Below are 18,104 nucleotides of genomic sequence, written 5' to 3'. Positions count from 1 at the left end.
GGGCATAGGCCTGGGCCATGGCATGGATTGAGAGGGCTCTGAGATCGAGTGCATGGGCCTGGTCATGTACTGTATGGGCTCCATAGAATGAATGGGTTCCAGCATCGAGTATATGGGCCCAGTGGGCATTGACCACTTGGCACCCAGCATCGAGCAATGGGACAGATCATGGAGTGTGCTGGCTCTGGTGTTGAGCACACAGGTGCCAACATGTGTTTTGGCCTGCAGTGCATGGCTGAGCCCCCTGACCATATGGGCCAAACAACTGAGCACACGGGCCTGAGCATGGAGTGCATGATGTCTGTTGGCATGGGGGCCCGTCTGGAGGGCATGGGCCTTGTGATGTATTGCATGGCCACCAGCCTGCAGTGAATGGGAGTCAACAACCTAGAGTGTATGGGCCTGGAGTGCATGGGAGCCAAGAGTCTTGAGCACATGGGCCTGGAAAGAATGGGCAAAAATATCCTGGGGCACATGGGCCAAACCATGGGCCAAGCCCTGAGTGCTGGCATTGAGTGCATGGATCTACTCATGGGGGATGGCGGTGGTGCCAGCTTTGGCCACACCATTTAGATGGAACATGGCAACTTTGGAGGAAGTTTCACAGATTCCTTTGACCTCCAGCAGAGCTGGAGGTCATGCTCCTGGGGTGGCCAAAAAGGCCTGCCAGATACTTGTGAGAAATCTCCCATTTGATTTTACATGGAATATGCTGAAGGACAAATTCAAGGCTGGGGATATACATCAGTTGGTAGAGTGCTTGCCTCTCAAGCATAAGACCCTGTCTATCCCCAGCACTCCAAAAAAAAAAAAAAAAAAAAAAAAAAACCAAAAAAAAAAAAAAAGAAAAAATGGACAAATTCAACCAATGTGGCCCTGTGCCCTATGACAATATCAAATGGAAAACAAGATGTCCAAGTGTGGTTAAACTGGAGTCACCCGAGTTTGCCAAAAGAGCCTGCTGGATGATGAATGGTGTGAAGCTCAGTGGTTGAGAGACTGATGTTCAAATCCATAGAAATGCTTAAGCAGTTGCCTTTTTAAAACATCAAAACTAGACCTCTGGATTTGTATTTTTTCTCGGTAACCATTTTAACTTGTTGGCTGCATATATAAAGATCTTTAAAAAATTCAATTGGTTTTGGGGTAATGTGAATTACTTTTTTAATGACTGGGGTTCCATTGACTGAATTGAGATTGCAATGTGCACACTTTTTTTTTTTGTAGTTGTGACATCTTGTTGACATAGAATATGACTTTGATAACAAATACCAGGTTCCTGAAAAAAAAAAAAACTTGGTCCCCAAAGAACACTCCTCCCCTGAAGAAGAATGCTCTGCATTCAAAAGGTTAATCCATTCTTTCCTGGTCTACAGTCTGCTGTGTTTCACTGCAGATTGTGAACTTAGAAATATTCAACATCATATGAACTAGGTTCTTAAATAAATTTGCACACACGATCATACACACACAGATCATAATTCTAGTTGGCCCTAATAAACTCCAGTATATCAAATAGATGATAAAAGAAAGCAGAGGAGGAGCTTTAACAGATGTGGGATGCTCATTTTGTTAAGATGAAATGAATGAGTACAACTGATGGTAACTTCACCCTGCTGATGGTGTCCAACACTGCCACATTAACAATATGTGTCCTTGAATATTAGGTGTTAGTATTACAGTAGAAAGAAACGTAGATCATGCACCTGGTGTCACAATTTTGAATTCCCTGGTGAGTGAGTGGAATGCTCTCATGTATAAGCAGTACATTCAGGGAGCACAAAGCCCAGAATCACCTGCTGATGTTGTCACTGAAGACCTAGCTGTTAAATCTATAGTTCTCAAACTGATTTGTACATAAGAATCACCTAGGGAAGTATTGCTTCTAAAATTTAATATACATGCAAGTCACCTGGGGATTCTGTTGAACACCTAATCTTGTTCTGTAGCTCAACTTCAGAATTTTAAATGAACACCAAGGTGATGTCAGTACTGTTGTCACTGAACTGCACTTGAGTAGCAAACACACTCATTGTTATTAAAGATACAGGTTAGTGAGTCCCTTCAGATAAATTTAATCATAATCTGTGACAGGAGGACTATGTAAAGCTTTTCAAAACTCCATAGATGAATGTAAACTAAAGAATTTTCATGAATCATTATAGCACTGAACCCTTATTCATAAGACTATTTTTATGTGTACATGATACAATCATTGCAAGTACACTGCACAATGTTAGAGTAATGAACATTATTATTAATAAAGCATGAAAATATTGAATTAGTTAAGCATGTGAGAAAAATCTTGGAAGGAAAGAAGATGGAAAAGAGGAAACTTAACAAACTTGAATTATTCTGCAGAACATTGTAGAACCTGGGAATTCAAGACAATCACATTCAAATGACGACAAGAACTCATTCACTCCCCTACTAACTCACCCAGGGTGGTTGATTATGACTCCAGGACACTGATCCTGGATCTTGTTTATTATTAGAGGAAGTAATGGCCTCTGTAGTCTTCACCTAACTGCACCATCCCTTCTCATTCTTCCCCTTCAACTCAAAAGAGCCCAAGGGGCTCTGCATCCCAGAGGATGCTGGAGGAATTAATCAGAGACAAAATCATTCGTCAGGACCTCTCAAAGGCAAATTATCCCAGAGTCCTGTAGTGGTGACTTATGACAGCCTCTGTTCATACCTGTTCCCCCATCCTTTGCGGGAAGGTGAAGATGATGAGCTGTTCAGGACAGATGCTTTCTTATTCCCTGTGTAGGGAAGAAGCAGGAGACCTGTGTGGCTGCAACCTACATTTCAGGAGGAAGGATGAAGGAGGATGGCTTCAGAGACAGCAAGATAATCAGGATGACACTGTGAATGTCCCAAAATGTCTCAGGAATTTAAGAGTTTAGGCTTTATCCTTTGGAACACAGGGAACCACCAGTGAATTTCAGTAGAATGCCACCATGTAACTCTTGTTTCAGGAACATTGCAAGGATGGAAGAACCTATTATTACTTCCTATCTTGCTGTCCACAGTTTCTAAGAGAGAAAGAAATGAATTCAACAAGCATCAGACTCCTACGATTAAAACAGATGCAGATATGAAGAAATCAGAAAAATAAGAAAAAATAAACTTCTGAGACCAAGTCCAATAAATCCTTCCTCACATAGGGTTGAAAAATTATTTGACTTTACACTACATTTGGCTCATTTTCTATGGAACTCCTTAAGAGCATCCAGCACAATCTTTATCCCTTCCTCCATCTATGTCATGCCACTTCCTAAAGCCAAGATATTTGTTTCTTGGCATTTGATTGGGAAGCCAAATTTGGCACATATAATTCACTTTCTCAATATCCACTCCTCATTGGCCATCATGAGCTGGAGGATCTTCACATAATGGCACATTGCAAATTTGCTTCCTTGGTACCTGCATCCTTATTGGTGTTGCCTCTATTGGGTTTTGTAGTTTTCATTAATGTTTGTTAATGGACTCAAAAATACAAAGTGCCACCCAAACTGTTCCAAGGATTTCAGATGTCACCTTCTCTATTCCAGTTGTGCAGAGTAACAAAGTTTCCCCTTGCTGATCAATAGCAACTACCCCATGCACATGAGCAACTCTGCTGTTTGCACATTAGCTTGCACATGAATCAGAAAGTGATCAAATAATAGTCTAAAGGATTTTTATGTCCCTTGGCAGAAGAGCATGCTCTTAAGAATTACACACTTCTGGTGTACTATTCTAGTTTTCTCAGCCTCTTATTTCAATCCATGTTGCAATGATCACAACCGACTTAAGTGGCTACAACTTGAAAGCACTGCATATCTGCTCCATCTGCACCTTGGCTTTTGTTTTGGGACATCTCAGCCTCCACAGAGTAGGATGTCACAGGTAATCTCCTCATCACTCATACAAACATTAAGATTGGGGATCCATTTTCTCTGAACTTTCGTACAGAATGGAAGTGTGGATTAAAATTACAAAATTTGAATATGGAAGTCCAATTTTCCATCACCATTTATTAAAGAGATGATTATACTAGCTTTCTACCAATACAATGAAATATCTAGTACAGTCAAATTATAAACCGGTTCATTTAAGCTAACAGTGAGGGGTTCAGATGCCAAATGGCTGCCATGGCCAGGTCAGCCTTTGTAATATCCCCTCATGTGGGAGGACAGGGATGGCAAAGCACATGGAGAGGAAGGAGTGCATCTCCAACTGGAATGGAGAGTTCCATGACCCTTTTCAATGTCATCCACGATGACCTGCAGACTTCCACAAGGTCCTGCCACTAAACTACAGCAACTCTGAATACAGCAATCCTGAGTCTAGGCCTTTACATATGGACCTTGTCGGTGAGGGGGTTAGTCAACATTAAACCAATAGTAAATTAGGCATAGGAAAAGACTAGCAACAATATCTAATCATAAAACAGAACTATTAAAACAACATACTGTAATAAAATTGTCTTAGACATCTATCTCTCTTCTTCCCTGTGTCCCTAAATATGATTGTACTATATTTATTCTTCTTTTCTTGTCATTTGAGACAGATAATAATGGGATAAATCCAAATTTTCATCTCATAATTCTTCCTCCTGGGCCTGACCATCCAGTCAGAACACTAAAACCTGTTCTATGCTTTATTCCTGCCATGTAGCTTGCCACATCATGAGGGGAACTCTTCATCATCATCCTCATTCATCTGGCTCCCATCTCCACAAACCCATGTATTTGTTTCTCAACATCTTTGTCTTTCTCTGATCTCTGGTTCTCCTCTTTCACAATGCCCAAATTGCTACAGAACATGCAGAATCAACTTCCATCCATCCCCTATGCAGGTTGTCTGACCCAAATTCACTTCTTTCTATTTTTTGGAGGCCTTGGGAACTTCAACCTCATGGTCAGGGCCTATGATCAATATGAGCCATCTGCTTTCCTCTGCACTCCTCCACCATCATATGTCCCAACCTCTGTCTCTCTCTGGTGGCGCTGTCCTGGGTGCTGACCACATTCTTTTCCTTGTTGCACACTCTGCTGTTCCCAGATAGTCCTTCTGGGCAGACAATGTGATCCCACACTTTTTCTGTGAAATATCTGCCCTTGTGAAGCTTGCCTGCTCTGACTCTCATGTTAATGTGTTGATGATATTTATTATAGGAGGATTGTTGTCATCCCATTCTTACTCATTCTTGTGTCCTACACAAGGACTGTATCCTCCATTCTCAAGGTCCCTTCTGCTTGAGGTATCTGTAAGGTCTTCTCCACCTGTGGTTCTCACCTCTGTGTGGTGGTGCTGTTCTATGGTACAGTCAATGGTCGGTACTTATGTCCATAAGCTAATGATTCAACTGTGAATGATATTGTTGTGTCTCTGAAGTACACAGTCATGGCTCCCATGTTCAACTTCTTCATCTACAGCCTGAGATACAGACATATAGCAGGATCCCTAGGAAGGGACCTTTGTAGGAACAAAATTCCCTTGTGTGAGAAGGGCTTTTAACATAATTTTCACATTATTATTAGTGATATTAATATTGGAATATTTGCCCACACTTTTCCCTCATGATGGGAACTTCGGTTGAAGTAGCATACTACATAATTGTTCAACAGGCAAAAGAAATGAGGTTTGGCTGAGTAGTGAACTAGGAAAAATGGTCTTGGGGACCTCTCTTTGCCCTCCACTTTGTCTTTCCTAGGTTATGCTGGAGAAGCCGATGTGAAAGCTACATTTTATGTGTTCTCCAGTTCTTACATTATTTAATTATTCTCAGGCCTTTCAATATTTTCTCAAATATGTTTTGACTATGATATCTTTTTAAGATAGTGCTCCAAAATCTCAGATTGATACTCAATAACCTCCCAGTATATCAATCTCCCAGCAAACACCAAGAGTCTCCTACATAATATTCCTACACAAATTGTCATCATTCTCTCTCCTAACTTTCCTATACACCTTATTTTCATGTTTACATTGGCTTTTATTTCCTGTCCTATCAACATTTTTCTAACTCCTTTACAATCCTGTTAGTAAACAATTTTGTGTTTACCTGTAATTAACTAATCCACAATCTCTAGAATTTACTGACCCAGATTGGGTCGAAAAGTTAGAGGCTACAGGAAAATTTTAGTTTTATAGGTTGCTCTTCTTCTTTTATTTTGATTTTGCTGAAGCTTCTCCTGTATTTTATTATACCCCATGAAAATTCAAAGGAAGTAGAGAAGACATTATGATTTATTTGAAGACCAAAATCTATCAGCAACTTTCCATGCCACCCAATGGGTCAGTTGTTAAGGCTGTGCAAGATCAGAGACTGAAGATTCTTTTAATTTTTTCCCACTTCCAAATGAAGGTTAGCAACCATCCTTTTTTAAAAGTGTAGCACCCCCATGGCATGCATGGTTTCTTGCCTTGGTCCATTCATTTCCTTAGTTGTCCCCTCTAAGTGATGATATTCAAACCCATTTCTTTCATATAGTCTCCTGATCTCAATTCTTTATCTGAATGCCAGATCTTTGTCCAGAGCACTCAGCTCTCCTTTTTTAAGCTTTAATTCTATATTTATATTTTATTTTTTAAATTTATTCTTTTTAGGTATACATTACAGTAGAGTGTACTTTGACATAGTATAAATACATGGAGTATACCTTATTCTAATTTGGATCCCTTTCTTGTGGTTTTATATGACCGTGGAGTTTCACTGGTGGTGAACATGGGAAAGTTATGTCCAATTGATTCCTCTGTCTTTCCTATTTCTATTCCTTCTCCCTTCCCTTCATTCTACTTTTTCTAATCCACTGAGCTTCTTTTCTCCCCTGCCCCATTTTTGTGTGTTAGCATCCACATATCAGAAAGAACATTTGATTTCTGGTTTTTCAGGATTGGCTTATTTTACTTAGCAATCCATATCCATTCATTTACTGGCAAATGTCTTACTCTTTTGTAACCAAATTATATACCATCATGTGTAAATCTCATTTTCTTTATCTATTTATCTGTTGAAGGACATGAAGGTTATTTTCATTTGCCCAGTGGAAATTTCCATTTAAGAATCTGTGGACAGTTCAATTATCTCAGTGTGAAGAACCTAGAACTCTAGGTTTCCTTCAACTCTCTCTTCATCCATTTTGTCATATCTAAAATTACAACACAACCTCCCACTTAGTTACCTTTTCTATGTGCATATGTATATTCATAAAAGTAGATTATGCTTCCTACATTATTTGCATTATGCTTTTTCCATTGAATATTATTCTGAAATATTTTGTCATTTTCCATGTTGCTGTTAAGGTAATACCAGTTTTTATCTTAAACTCTGACATCTCATAAGACAGAATTATCAGTGACAAGATAGATGATTAATATTTTAATTATACTATTTGAAAACAAAAATGTAATAAAAAGGGCATGAAGAATATATTCTGTGATAAATAGGAGTGAAAATGAGATTCAGGAACTGAAGGAAGGAAATCAACTTCCACTGAGAGATATCAAAAACAGTACAGTATTAAGAATGTAAAAATGACCCCATAAGCCATGTCTCTTAACATTTTTTAAAGTTTTTATTCATTTTAAACTGAAACAAAAGTATAAATATTATACATGTAACTAGGGTACCAATTAATGTTTTGATACATGTGCACCTTGTATAATGCTTAAATCAGGTTAAACACAACATCTCCTCAAACACCTATTTCTTTCGATGAAAACATTCAAAAGTCTTTCTTCTATCTTCTTGAAATGTACTGTGCATATTGTAATCTATTACCCTAATATACAATAGCACACTAGAATTCCTTGATCCTGTGTAACTGTGTCTTAGTGCCCACAGATCAACCCTACCTCACCCTTCCTTCATTCCTGGCTCTTACCAGCCTCTGGTCCATTCTACTCTCAGTTTCTATGAAATTGATCTCTTTAGATTCAACGTAAGAGTAAGCTCATGTAACACACTCTCTCTCTCTCTGCCTGGCCATCTTACTTTCCATAACAAACTCCTGTTTTATCTACATTCTCATAAATCACAGGATTTTATTTCCATGTATATCTGTACAGTATTTTCTTTCTTTATTCATCAGTTGAATTCCATTTCTTGGCTACTATAATGCTCAAATGAACATGGGGATAAGGATGTACCTTCAACATATTGAATTTATTTCCTGTGGAAATTTACTCAGTAGTGGGATTGCTATATTACTTGGTCATTCAATTTTTAATGTTTTGAGGAACCTCCATACTGTTTTCCATATGGCTGAACTAAGTTATAGTCCCACCAACAGTGTGCAAATGTATCCCTTTCTCCACATCTTTGTCAACACTTGTAATATTTCAACTTTTTTGATGGTATTCATTCTTCCTTGGATGAGGTGAGATTATTTTTATGTTGTTATTGGTGCAGTATAGTTTTAGATAACTGTGAGATTCATTTTGACATACTCATGAATGCATATAACATAATTTACTTTATTTCAATGTCTTATTGTGGTTTTGATTTGCAATTCCTTAGTACTTAGTGATTATGTTCTGGATTATTTTTGCCCCTTTCATTTCTGCAGTTATTTGTGGTGTACTTATTGTTGCTATTCATTGGCTTTTATAGTATTTGTTTTTATGTTGTTGCTACTGTTGCTTTTTTTTTTTTTTTTTTTTGAGTGCTACAGGGGATAAATCCCAGGATTTCAAGCATATTGTGTGGTTGTTTGCTTTCTCTCTGAGCTCAGTTGAGAGAAAATGTGGCTTATTCCAGCCAAACCTAACCCTAACTGAACCTTGGTGGATAATTCAACTTAAAGAGTAGAGGAGATAACTCCCACTGATGGCCCAGTTCCAAGTGGGCAAAACTAGAGAGGCATGAAGTTCCACTCCTGGACATTCATGTCATTAGCAATGGCAGAAAGAAGTAACATAGCAGTTAAGAACATAGCACCTATGAGGAACCTCATCACAGGTCACTCCCACATCTTTTCAGAGTGCACATTCTACAATATACCTGCCTAAACTACCAGAAGGATCCCACTATTGCAAAACCTACAGAGAAATCAGAACCCTTAGGTTCCAACACAGTATACCCAGCATCAATTGCATGAATCTCAGCCAAGGGAGGCATAGGAAAAAGACACTATAAAGTTCATTTGGAGTTAAAGTCAACACTACACAGTGAACCAATATCTCCAGGCTCATCATCAACAGAATGTTTCTCTAATTCCATTCATAATAGCCTAAAAAATAGAATAAGACACTTAGGAATGAATCTAATGGAGAAGGTGAAAGACCCATACAATGAAAACTACAAAACAGTGAAGAAAGACATTGAAGAAGACCTCGAATGACGGGAAGATCTCCCATTTTCTTGGATAAGGAGAATTAATATTGTTAAAATGGCCACATACCCAAAAGCAATTTACAGATTCAACGCAACATGCATAAAAATACCAACGACATTCTTCACAAAAATAGAAAACAATAGTCCTACAGTTCATTTGGAAGAAAAAAATACCCAGAATAGTCAAAGCAATTTTCAGACAAAAAAAATCAATGCTGGAGGCATCACATACCTGATCTCATATTAGAATACAAAGCTATAGTAAACAAAAACTGCATGGTACTGGCCTAAAAATAGACATATGGACCTGTGGTGCAGAATAGAAGGCACAGAGACAAACCCACACAGATACAGTCCATTTGATCCTTGACAAAGGTGCCAAAAATACACACTGGAGAAAAGACAGCTTTTTAAACAAGTAATTATGCATACATAACAGAAGAAAATGAGACCCTTATCTCTCATCTGGTACAAAAATCAACTCAAAATGGACCAAAGATGTAGGACTTAGACCACAAACTATGCAACTCCTAGAAGAAAACACAGGGTCAACACTCAGGCTTTTAAGCACAAGCAATGACTTCCTCAAGAAAACCCCTAAGAGCTCAGGAAATAATGCCAAGAGTTAATAAATGGGACAGCATCAAATTAAAACACACAGCAAAGGAAACATACTATCTGATTCAGCTATACCACTCCTTAGCATTTATCAAAAGAGTTAAAAGTCAGAACTTGAGGGATACACACATAACCATGGGTATTGTAATACAATTCACAATAGCCAAGTTTTGGAATAAGTCTAGGTGCCTACTCTAGGATGAAGCGGTAAAGAAAATGTAGTAAACATATACAATGGAGTATTATTCAGCCATAAAGAGAAATGAAATCACATTATTTGCAGGAAAGTAGTGGAACTGGAGAGCATCAGATTAAGCAAAATAATCCAGACTAAGAAAGGGTAAGTATCACATGCTTTCTCTCATATGTGGAATCTAGAAAAAGAAAAAATTATGGCATGAAAGGATAAGAGAGACTATTAGAAAAGAGGAAGGGATCAGGGGAATGAAGGGAGAGCAACAGAAAAAATCAAGTGTTATACGCATATACAGATATTCTAAATTGAAACCCATTTTCCTATATACTTAGCATATAATGCAAAAGACCATATCATATTCAAATGGGGATAATTTTACTTCCTCCTTCCCAATATGGATGCCTCTTCCTTCTCCTATCATTTGCATGGTCCAGTACTCTCTTGAGCAAGAGTGGTAAAAGTGGACATCTTTGTCTTATTCTAGATCTTAGGAGAAACACTCTGAACTTTTCCTTATTCAATGTGATGCTCACTATGGATTTCTCATATTGTACCTTTATTGTGCTGAGGTACATTCCTCCTATACCTAATTAGTTGTGATTTTTATCATGAAAAGATGTTGAATTTTTCTCATGTTTTCCCTACATCTAATGAGATGATCACATGATTTTTGTCCTTTGTTTTATCAATGAAGTATATTAATTTTATTGATTTGCAAATGTTGAGCCATCCTTGCATCTCAGGAACAAATGCAAAGTTATCATGAGGAACGATCCTTTTAATGTGCTGTGGAAATCACTTGAGTATTTTGCATCCCTGTTCATCGAGCACATGAGCCTGTAGTTTTCTTCTGTCAGGAAGTCCTTGTCAGGCTATATATAATTTCATGGTAACTCTGGTCTTGTAAAAAGAATTTGGAAATATTCCTTGCTCTTCCAATTTTCTGAAGAGTTGTGAATAATTTATATTAAGTCTTAAAATGTCTTATAGAATTCAACTGTGGGACCCTGAGGTCCTGGGCCTGCCTTTGATGGGAAACAGTTTTTCTTTCATTTTTTAAACCAACTCTATCTCCTCTCTCAATTATTTGTCCTTTCAGATTTTTTGTTTCTTTGTGAATTGATCTTAGTAGTTTCTTTGTGTCTAGCAATTTGTCTACTTCCTCTGGAGTATCCAATTTGGGGCATATAATTGTTCACAACTGTCTCACAACACTTTGTAGTTCTGTGGAGGCAGTTGTAATGTTTCCTTTTTCATTGCTGATTTTATTTGATTTCTTTCTTTTTTCTCTCCATCAGTTTAGACTGCTATTGGTCTGTTAATTTTATTTTTTCAAAAACCAAACTCTTTGCTTCATAGATATTATTTCAATCATATTGTTTTCCTGGCTTGTATTCATCGATTTTGATCTGATATTTATGATATCTTTTCCTTTGCTAACAAACTAAGGTTTGTTGTTCTTTTCCTATTTTCCTGAAGTATAAGGTGAAGCTGTTTATTTTCCTTCTCGGATATAGGTGTTTCTTGCAATAAACTATTGTCTTACAGCTGCCCTTGCTGCATCCCATAATTTTTTGTAGGATTTGTTTCTGTTTTCATTTGCTACAGATATTTTTAAATTTCCCTTTTAATTTCTTCACTGACCCAATAGTTGCACAGGATCATGTTGCTTAATTTCTGTGTATTTGTGTATTTTCTGAAATTGCTCATAATTAAGTTCCAGTTTCATACCATTGTATTCAAAAGAGGCATTTGGTAGGATTTCAATCTTAAATTTGCTAAGATGTGTCTTGGCCTAACATATGATATGGACACTGTTCCCCATGTGCATTTGCAAAGAACATCCCTTTTGCTGGTGTTGAATGAAATGCTTTCTATATGCCTGGTAGCTCCATTTTGTCTAAAATGTTGCTGAAGTCCAGTGTTCATTATTGATTCTATGCATGATCTGTCCAATACTGAAAGGGCTGTGCTGAGTTCTTTCATATTTGTTTCATATTATTAATTGTCCCATTGTTGATTCCATATATATTTAACATTTTTATATCTTTTTCACTAGTTGATCATTTCATTAGTATATAAATTCCTTTTTTGATAATTTTTATTTAATATCTATTTTGCCAGAAAAACATATTGCTCCCTCTACTCTTTTTTTGCATAGAATATTCTATTTGTATAGAATATCTTTTTCTATCCTTTCACTTTCTTTTTTTAAATTCATTTTTATCCTTTCACTTTCAACCTCAGTGTGTTTTCAAAAGTGAAATGTAGGCAGCTTAGAGGTGGGCTTGATTTCTTGCATGTTTTGTACATTCACTCAATGTTTTGTACATTCTTATTGAAGAATTTAATCTATTTTCTTCATTCAATGTTATTATTGATGGGTATGGACTCACTACTACTGTTTTGCTTTGTGCTTAGTTCTTTTGTAGATATGGTTTTTCCACTCTTGTTGTCTTCCTTAGTGATCTGGTGGTTTTCTGTAGTCGTGTGTTTTGAATGATTTTTATTTTTCTTTTATGTGTCTCATTCAGATTTTTCCCTTATTGTTTCCCTCGGAGGTATACAGAAGATCTTAAATTTGTAATAGTTGATTCCAAATGGATAGTAACTTCATTTGAACTGAAAATAACAACTTTACACTGAAACTCTTACATTTTGAGTTTTTAATGTCCAAATTCACATCATTTTGTAATATATATCTGTTGATAGTTTATTTCAATGATCGTTCCAACTTATAACTTGTTATTTGCCCTTTGTACTAGGTATAAAATTACTCAACTGTCTTACAATCTCAGAGTATTCTGAATACTGCACAGTATTAATTATCCCATTGGGTTTAAACCTCTTGTAAGTTTTATTCTAGTAACTGGAAGACTTTTGTTTCCATTTAGTGAATTTTCCTTAGTATTTCCTATAGGGCAGGTCTAGTGTTTGTTTACTAAGTAAAGTTTGTCATTTTCCCATAAATTCTGAATTCTTAAACACAGGTTTGCTGGGTTTGGCTCTTTGTACTGTGTTCTTAGGAATTTGTTTTATCATGCAAACATCATTGAGTATACTTATACTAATACAGCTATGATGCCACGCAATAATAGTCTTATGGGACCAACTCGTACATGTAGTCCATCATTGACTGAAATGTCATCATATGCAGCATGACTGTGTTTCTAAGCTTCACGCTGTAACCCATGACATATAAAATTATTTATCAATAGAAGTTAGTGACAGGAATAGATAGTGATAGATGAGGAGATTGATCAATAGGTACCAAATTATAGTTATAAGTAAGATGTTTGGGTGACTACAGATAACAATAATGTGGTGGAAATTTCAAAAAAAAAAAAAAAGAAAAAAGAAAAAGAAAACCAACAACAGAAAAATAATTCTGAACATTTTCACCATAAAAAATGATGAATGAAGATTCAGCATGACATTATTTAAATATTACACAATAAATATATGTACCCAAACATCACATGATACACCATAAATATGGACTTTCTTTTTGGCACAGCTGTTTGAACCAGGGGCATTTAACCACTGAGGTACATCCCCAGACACTTCTTGTTTTTTTTTTGTTTTTTGTTTTTGTTTTTTAATTTTGACACAGTCTTACTAAATTTCTAAGCCTGGCTTCTAATTTGTGCTCCTTCTTCCTCAGGCTCCCAAGCAGCTGGGATGACAAGCATGCATCACCACACCAGGCTAATATATACAATTTTTATGCTTTAAGGTATCAGTTAAACATTTAAGCTAAACATACACAATTTTAAAACATTTCATTTTAAGAATTCTAATAAATCTATACCAAACTTAAATATGCCTTTTTATTTTGTGCCCACTATCCTCAAGTTCCTTATTCTGACATGTAATATCAGTAACGAATTTACCCTCATGTCCATTTATATAATGATCAACTGTCATATCCCAAGCTTCTGGTTGTGATAAGAGTTACATGAATCCATGCATGAGATAAATATAAACTGCACCGAAGGCACATAGTAAAATGATGCGCGGAAATACTGATGGAATCCAAGTACATTCTGTGCTCCAGTTAATTACCTTGCACCAACAATTTGTTTTGATAGGGTATTCTAGTATATAAAATTATACCATGAGAGGAATCTAGGGGAGGTACAAATAAACTTTTGGGGTTTTATCTTAAAACTGTGATTCTATGATATAAAAATTTTAGAAATATGTGGATCTTGACAATAAATCTTATGGTATCATTAGCCAGATGTACATAGTTTTGTGACTCCTAGTCTCCCTTTCTGGATTTTACAGTTATTTCATATAACTTTCCTGAATTAATATATAAAGACAGCTATGTATAGAGCAAAAGTTCATGGTCCTACAGTGGCAGGAGAATGAAAGCATGTTAAGTGAATTAAGTCAGACTCAAAGAGTCAAGGATCATATGTTTTCTCTCATATGCAGAAGATAGAGTAAAAGGGGGAAAAGGACGACATCATGAAAAGAGAAGGGATAACATGAAAATAGAAGGGGCATCACTAGGGTAGAGGAAAAGATCAAAGAGAGGGAAAAAGGGAAGTGTAGAGGCTGTACTGGGAAATGAAACTGATCAAATTTTGTTATGTGCTTGTACAAATGTTTCACAGAGAATCACACTATTCTGTATAATTATTATCTTTCAATGGAAAAACATGGACCATAAAAATTTCTGCATCTCTGTATAGAATTTGGGTGAAAAAAAATTTTCTCACTACCTCCCCAAATCGAATCTCCATTGAGGAAAAGGGCTGAATTCTGGAGAGATAAATGTAGATCAGATTGATATATTCCACTTCCAGGCCTGGCCTATAAAACTCATTTATGGAATCTTCTACCCATTATCTTTTCTCCAACTGGATAGCAGAACTTGAGGTGACTCTGGAAACCGCAAGCTAAAAAAGACAGTGACTTCATCAGCTGCATAGCATGAAACGTGTACCTCCCACACCCCAGTGCTAACTGCATTCTGAGAGCCTATGCATTATAGAAACTAGTGTACCATTAGAAACACATGGAGAATGTTAAAATAAGTCAGTAATCTTAGCATTAAAAAATAAATTAAAACTGGATAATAATTCATTGCCATGCTGGAATCTTGGCAAGTTCAAATTCCACATTTTTCAGTCTTCAACAGGGTACTAAAATTTCCTCTCCATGTTTAAATTAAATCTTCACAGGATTAAAATAACATTACAGATGCAAAGTTTACTGATAGATTTTAAAATACCAAGGAGGAAAAAGAGATCATTAAAGAGTGAGGTTGATAAACAAACTCTGACTTCCATAACCAAGCTTGAAGGAATGACATTCAGGGTCCCAGACATGACTGAGTTCTCAGATAAATTCAAACAAAACTAGTATAACACAGCAAACTGAAAGTTCACTTGAGGTTAAGGCCGGTTAAAAAACAGAATGAAGGCATGGAAGTAAGTAGCTTTAACAAATAGGTTAAGAGACAGAAGGATGTGAACACTTCTAAGAAAGAAAAAAATTTTATTCAATAATGAAAGTCAAGTTTAGAATAAGGAACAGTACACAGATTGGGATTTAGTATTAGCATGAAAGGAAAGAATATCATTTGAAGCAAATATGCCTTATAACACAATATGGCCTTTTAAGACACTGATTATAAAAACAACACAAGTTGAATCAGTGACTCAACAACTACAGACAAAAATTTCAATTGAAATATTTTATCTCATGTCTCCTCACCCTTGAGTGGATTTAACAAACAGGGAAGTCTTAATAGAAGATTACTGAGAACACCTTTTATATCAAACACACATATTGATTATAGTTCTATTATTTAATGGATAATTATGTATCATTTGAATAGTAATTTCTATGATAGGAAGAAAGGACTAGAGAATAGCATTCAAATATTAATATCAACATATCAATACCATCATTTGCAGCAGAAAGTGATGCAATGTTCTCAAGCATTACCATCACAGGCTAAAGGGAATTTTCTTAAGGATTCTTCCTATTGCTTCCTTCATGTCTCTGTTCCTCAAGCTATAGATGAAGGGGTTCAGCATGGGAGTGACCACCGTGTACATCAGAGCCATGACAGTATCTTTCACAGTAGAATTATTAGCTGATGGACATAAGTAGAGTCCAATGACTGTCCCATAGAAGAGTGACACAACAGAGAGGTGGGAGCCACAGGTGGAGAAGGCCTTACGGATACCTTGAACAGAAGGGACCTTGAGAATGGAGGACACGATGTGCCCATAGGAAACAACAATGAGGACAAAGGGAATGACAAGAATGAGGCCTGCTGTGATGAATATCACCAATTCATTGACATGAGTGTCGGAGCAGGACAGCTTCAGAAGAGCAGACATATCACAGAAAAAGTGGGGGATCACGTTCTCTGCACAGAAACACAATCTGGCCATAAGTAGGGTGTGGAGCATGGCATGGAACACGGTCAACACCCAGGACAGCACCACCAGGGAGAGACAGAGTTTGGGGCTCATGATGGTGGGGTAGTGCAGGGGGAAGCAGATGGCCACATAGCGGTCATAGGCCATGGCCACTAGAAGGAAGCTCTCCAGGTCTCCAAAAAACAGGAAGAAGTACATTTGGGTCAGGCAACCTGCATAGGGGATGGTTGGAATTTGGCTCTGCATGGTTTGCAGCAATTTAGGAATGGTCACAGAGGAAAAGCAGAGGTCAGAGAAGGACAAATTGCTGAGAAACAAATACATGGGAGTGTGGAGATGGGAGTCCAGGTGAATGAGGACAATGATGATGAGGTTCCCCAGGACAGTAGTAAGATACGTGGTCAGGAATAAAGCATAGAACAGGTTGTGGTGTTCTGGCTGGATGGGAAGGCCCAGGAGGAGGAACTCTGAGATGGTAGATTGGTTTCTTCCTGTCATGCTCTATCTCCAGTGTCTTTAAGAGAAGATAATAGGATTTTTAAAAACATAAATTAAAAAGCCAAACACATTTGTATGATGTGCTGTCCCTTAGGAGCTCTTCAATAATTGACCACATTGATCTCACACTCAGCATTCAAAATCTCATCTACAATGAGATTGTGACATATCACTCAATCCAAGCCATCTCTCCAAGTTAGTTTCCTCACTTATCACTGAATGTAACTATGCTGACTCTTTTCTCCCTTCTGAAATACTCTTATCTTCTAGATTCTGTGTTATCACACTGGTTCTTTGATACTTCCATGGACATTTATTATCAATAATTATGATTGCTTACTTCTCTGATAGTGTCATACATGTCACTCTTTCCTGAGTTTTTCCCTGAACATTTCCCCTACAATTCTATAGGTTTGTAAGTGATCACCTAATCCAATGGCATTGATAAGTGATCTAAACCTGTGATAAATAGCTCTACCACTTTCAGTTCTGAATCACTCATAAGCTCCTCATTGGTATACTACAACCATGTGCAGCTCAACAGATCCCAAAAAAAACCCATGTCTCACTCTACCCTCTCCAAATTCACTCCTCCATTCTCTTTTACCTCAGTAAAAGGACTCCAGGCTGAAGTCAGCAACCTGAGAGCTGCATTTCATCTGTTCATTTTCCTCACATTAACAGCTCACCTAGCAAGCCCTCTAGATTCTGCCACTTCATTCTCTACTTCTTCCACTCTTTATCCCAACTGCCACAATATGGACCAGGCTGACAACATACCTTGTCTGGACTTTAGAACAGCCTATTGCTTCATCTCCCTGCTTCCATGCTCTCTCTCCTTCAAATTCATCCCACTCTGGCATCTGACATTAAAATCCAATCATCATTGTGATGAAAATTTCATGGACGATCATTATTTTTAGGATCAAAATCCTTTTAAAGACACAGAAGAAAAAGGTATTTCACATTGTGGCCCTCACCTACCTCCACAGTTCAGAATGACCCCACAATGAGTCTTACATCCCTTCTCTTACAACATTGTGTACTTAAAGGTCTT

At 37.2% G+C, this 18,104-nt stretch overlaps 2 protein-coding genes and 1 pseudogene across 3 annotated transcripts in view; 2 read left to right on the top strand and 1 right to left on the bottom strand.

The window, feature by feature from the left end:
- Positions 1-18,104, top strand: part of LOC306656057 (olfactory receptor 1D2-like) — a 382,885-nt gene that overhangs the window by 266,431 nt on the left and 98,350 nt on the right.
- On the top strand, positions 539-5,508 carry LOC306657792 (olfactory receptor 1468-like; annotated as a pseudogene). The gene is made up of 2 exons: positions 539-635; positions 4,682-5,508. The product of its transcript is annotated as an olfactory receptor 1468-like (transcript).
- LOC306656072 (olfactory receptor 1468-like) lies at positions 16,109-17,047 on the bottom strand (the record flags this gene model as incomplete). Its single annotated transcript, XM_079130949.1, has 1 exon — positions 16,109-17,047. One exon carries the CDS (start codon positions 17,045-17,047, stop codon positions 16,109-16,111), a length of 939 nt encoding a protein of 312 aa, XP_078987075.1.

Source organism: Sciurus vulgaris, assembly GCF_902686455.1.
Source record: "Sciurus vulgaris genome assembly, chromosome: 3".
Classification (NCBI taxonomy): Eukaryota; Metazoa; Chordata; class Mammalia; order Rodentia; family Sciuridae; genus Sciurus; species Sciurus vulgaris.
The sequence above is the reverse complement of the archived record's forward strand: the minus strand, read 5'-3'. Positions and strand labels throughout refer to the sequence as shown.